This window comes from Chaetura pelagica, unplaced genomic scaffold (genome assembly GCF_000747805.2).
Source record: "Chaetura pelagica isolate M959 unplaced genomic scaffold, ChaPel_1.0 scaffold841, whole genome shotgun sequence".
Taxonomy (NCBI): Eukaryota; Metazoa; Chordata; class Aves; order Apodiformes; family Apodidae; genus Chaetura; species Chaetura pelagica.
This window is the reverse complement of record NW_009951973.1, coordinates 142,658-147,672: the sequence shown is the minus strand read 5'-3', so window position 1 is coordinate 147,672 and position 5,015 is coordinate 142,658. Positions and strand designations below refer to the sequence as shown.

The window sequence follows — 5,015 nt, the reverse complement described above, 5'->3', positions numbered from 1 at the left end:
GAAAGACAAAGCACTTCTGCTACAAAAAAATATTCTGCAAGGATTTTTCTCTCCATCATTTTGGATAGAAGCATACTGCCTTGTTAGACTTCATTGTAACTTCTAGGGCTAAAATTTCAAAGGGTTGCCCCTGTGCTTAATGTTAAGTGCACAACTAAGTGCATGTATGAATTTGTGACTAATCTGTTTCTTGACTCAGGAGCCCTAGTCAGGAAAACATCATCTGCCATGAGTTTTCCTTTACATCATTAGAAGCTGAGGGCACTTAACACCTTGCACGACCACATGCTTATTCCTTTTATGACTTCCGTCCACAGGACATTTTGGAAAATATTTTATGAACTGAAACACTGCCAAAGTCTGGTCAGTCTGTTTTACTCAGCAGTTTCTCTACAATTGAAAACTTTATCTTATTTCTGTTCTTTCTCCAAATTACTGGTAATCTGGGGTAGGCAAGTATCAAAAGCCTAATGCATAAGAAAGAGATGGCCATTAGACACCCCAAACTGAAATTAAATCTAAATAAAGTAGCAGCCAGTATTGAATTGATAGCATATATATAAAGAAACAGTGTTTAAGAACTGATGTGTGAAACCTGAAAATCTGAGCAGTAGTCAATTGGACAGAGTAAGACAAGCTATATAAATTAAAGTATCTGTTTATCAGCTGTATACAAATACTAGCAAAACTTTACATCTTCATTTAGGAAGGAAGTAAAATATGCACTAAAAGCCTTCTTGTACATGTTTTTAACACTGCAATATTAATCTAATTTATTTAATATTAAATATTTGTTTAATATTAAATATTTATTTAAATATTTAATTAATGAGACCCTAGCTCATTCTTGGTTTGGGTGTTTTTTTCTTTCAGCAATGAAACAAAAACAATTAGACAGAAAATGCTGCCCTAAGTGGTTTTGACTGGACCAGTCACATACTGGCAAAAGAAGGAAAGACATTTTAAAAGATGTTTTTTAAGCCAAATGTCAAACACTGAGTTTCCAAAACATCTCGTTTGCCAATAATGCATGTTAATAAATAGACTGGAAATCTAACCAAAACTATGAAAACTTATCCTTGCTTAGTCTTTCCTATGTACATTAGGGAAGTGTTAATATTATAATTTTTCTGATAAAGTGTCTGTATATATATAATTTAAATAATTAAATAAGTTCAGTAGACTTTTTCAAGCACAAATAAATAATTCTATCTCTATATATATCTATTTCTAAAAAACATAGATATATAAAACTCTTTACCTCTCTCAAAATAACTTAAAAAACATCTAGTCCACTATCAACTTCCACTGGCAAACTTTCTCTATTTTGTAAGTAGTAAAGATGACAGCAGAAAGAAATGTTAGTTTTGCTGAATACAGGGGACTTTTGATAATTACTTTTTTTTTTTTTTTTTTTACGTTTTATTATTTCTCTTTTTATTTTATGATCAAAATCTGACAGTTCTGCTCAGTTTTGGAAAAAAGAAGTCCAGCATTTCTGCAATTTAGAACTCAAAGCTACTGAAGAAAGAATGCTATACAGGAAGTAGGGAGGCTAGAACAAAAGGGAAGTACACACTGTTCACTTTTACAAGGAATCTGTCAAGCCACAATTTGCAGAGACCTTTTCTTGATTTTACCATGTGCAATAACAAATAGGTGTTAGAAATACAAATATAAAGCACTAGTCATTAATATTTTTGAGGGATGATTACTAAACTTACCTGTAGGAATAATGAAAGATTCTAAAGTAGCATTTCCTCGTTTACAAATATAGCCAAGTTTCTGACTGCATTCCCGATTCTCCCACTTAGCACCTTTGCCAGGATTTAATGCTGCACAAATTTTTCCAGGTTCTGGAGAAGGGTGTCCTTTAAAAAATAAAATAAAATAAACCATCGCACAAAACCTCAACAACAACAACAAAGTAGAAAGACATATTAGTTACCCTCCCAGTTTACTCTCACACTCTCATGTTCTGTGCTTAAATTCTAAGCTAACCTATAGAGAATTGTGATCTTTCACAGTTCCTTAGACTGAACAGGGCTCTACATTGCCTTAAGAGATATTTTTTCACAGCAGCCACAAGTTCAGATATTTGTCTAGTTTACAGCCTCTTCACAGGTTCAAAGTCTTGACAGCAGGTATTAGAGTGCACCTATTTTGCTTGTATTTTTTTACTTTTATAAATTAAGAATGTCTAAACTTCAGAGCACAATCTTCAGATGAAAAAACTGTTCAGTAAGCTAATAAAATTCTGTACTTAGTGTAACAGTAAAGACATACAACTAAAAAGTAATTATTTCACTAATGTGAACTTCTTGTCCACTTGTCTAAACAGTATGACAATAGCAGGATATCTGGATATTTTCAGCTGAAGCTTAGCATTAGTATTAACAGGAACATGTAGAAGGAAAGCAGACCCTGTAGAACAAAATTAATTTCTGCAATAAACCAGATTAACTTTTCAAGATCTGGTATAAACTCAACATGGATTTTCCTTAGTTTCTAAACATGTGCCACTATACTACATAATAATCAAGCATCAGTAGTGTTCAGCAATGAACATCACAAAACTATTCTTTAGCGTGCAGAATCGTTCATTGAACACTTTCTTATATCATAATGATTTCATTACCTTAGATTACAGTTACTCTTATATTTGCAGTCATGTCATAGCTCCTTCAGAAAGAAGAAATATATACGCTTACTTGAAAAATACAAATTTAAATTGTTTTCATATTAAAAAAAAAAAGTTCAGCTGTTGGAAGTTGTCTCTCCCAAATGCTTCACCAGGATAATTTTAGTTTAAATATTGATAACTTAGCTGCCATGGTTTTCTGTTATTCACTCGGGGCTAGTGTGATGGAACAATATGAAGCTTATATAAATTATTTTTAAATATACAAAGGGAATAAGAACCATCTCTTGAACAGCCTAGGTAATGGAGATGAAATAAAGGTAGGTAGATCTAAGCAAAGTCATGACAGAGATAGCACACATAAAAATTATATGGAGTATTACCTTTGAATGAAATTAAGAAACATAAGGAGTTAAAGGCAGACCATTTTGGTTACTCCCAAACCCCTCTAACTCTTCAGAGGACAACTGAAAGTTGTTTGCAGTTTTAACAACCATGAACAACTCCCCTTGCCTCTTTGGCTCGACTTCACAATCAGTTTTAGCCCACTCTTCATTACTTGCAGATCCTCATCAGTGAACTTGGATGACAGACTTATAAATACCTTCACAGAAACTTGCAGTTCAGCCCATTTCTTGGCTTTGTGTGCTAACTCCATTGGAGAGCTGTTATTAAAGTAGCTAAATTCAGTCTTCAGAGCGTATCTACTCAAGAAGTTAGTCCACATAAAATATGGTTTTGGCCTTTTCTATGCAAGGAAACCATGGGATTATATGATGGGGCAGGCATTTATAGATACTGCAGATTAAATGCATATTACATGCTCAATGAAGATAAAGAAGTGTATTCACACTGCATAACTTTAGACATCTATTTAAATTAGTCTTCAGAGGCTTCCTGAATAGCCAGTGCAAGGAAAGAAGGTTCCTGCAAGAAGACACCTAAACATAAGCACTGTGAACAGTAAACCAGAAAAGCACCTCTTCTTCACTGTGTGTACAGATGGCATAGGAGATCAGCTTGTTAACAATGGCACCAGAGTTCAACGTCACAGCTACAGCTGCGAAGTAGCTGGGTTTGTTTTAAGGTAGACTAACCTAATATGTTAAATTTGATATGTGCTACTGCCACAGGCTGGCTAATCCCAAATGAAAATGAAAATCCAATCTTTAAGCACGTAACCAAAACAAACTGAAAAGGGAAGGGAAGAGAAGAAAAAAAGAAGAGGGGAAAAAAAAGAACAAACCACAAACTAGACATACACTGACTAGTTTAATCTCATGAATATACCTAGAGCATTAGATTTATTCTGTATTCATATAGAAATAAATTAAGAAGACATAAAAATAAACTGTAAATACATTATTTTTTAAAGTTTCTTCTAGATTTTGAGGCCACCATGTCCATTGTGAAACACAAATTAAGCCCAGTATGTATCCCTGGCATAAGAGCTGGGACTCAGTGTCTTTTTAGCCACCGTCAGAATCTTTCAACATTGAAACAAGCTCAATCATTGCAGGAGAATAGAGTACTAGAAAAGAAATATCTTAGAAGATGACCAAATTTTTGCCATTTAAACAGAGTAGCTACATATTTCATCTTACCTGGAACCCAGTTTAAGTACCGGAAAGGAGCACCACCAACCCATTGCCATCCACTGTTGAAATTCAAACTGTTAAGACCAAACCAGAGAGCAGAACTCAGCCTGCCAGTCAGACCTAAGTAGCAGAGACAAAGAAAGATAATGGAAGTGCATGCAAGAGCAAACACACAGAACTTGAGAGCTGAGTACTAACTAAATTATCTGCTTCTCCTTTTTACAATGGTAAAGTTTCAACAACCTTTATCACTTCAGTTAAGGTGGCTATGCTAAATCTGAAAAATAAGCATCCTACATGAGTCAATTTAGTTTTACAGTTTTCACATTTTTATCTCTGGAGAATTTGATTACAATGGAAAACAAAATTACACTTGGACATGCTCTTTGTAAACCAATGATGATAAATATGAAACAAATATTTTTTCTCAACAACCGTAAAATTTTGAATTGATGAAGTTGCACAAGACCACAAATTAGTTTTCTAAAATGAAAAATAAATGGCTTTCTATTGTGGATTTTTTTTCTTCCAATAAAATTAACAAATGTGAGATTAAAATTTTTAAAATACTGTAAAGTTAAAAAAAATCTGTTTGCATTTTATCAAACTACACTAAAATGCTAACATTCCAAACATCATCTTTTTAACAGTACATCTGACACATTTTTCACACTCATCTGATTTTACTTCTGTAGTCAATGGTAAGTCAGTTCCAAATTAATCCTCTAGTTCTGAAAAGCACCTAGAAATTTCATGCTTAAGTGTGGTCCTGCTGA

At 33.5% G+C, this 5,015-nt stretch overlaps 1 protein-coding gene across 1 annotated transcript in view; it reads right to left on the bottom strand.

Moving 5' to 3' along the window:
- Nucleotides 1-5,015, bottom strand: part of LOC104391878 (macrophage mannose receptor 1-like) — a 57,522-nt gene that overhangs the window by 40,720 nt on the left and 11,787 nt on the right. Inside the window, exons 5-6 of the mRNA XM_010001230.1 lie at nucleotides 4,246-4,359; nucleotides 1,725-1,871 (exon numbers count right to left, since the gene is read on the bottom strand). Of these exons, the coding sequence (XP_009999532.1) occupies nucleotides 1,725-1,871; nucleotides 4,246-4,359 (261 nt within the window). The remainder of the gene's footprint in view (nucleotides 1-1,724; nucleotides 1,872-4,245; nucleotides 4,360-5,015) is intronic.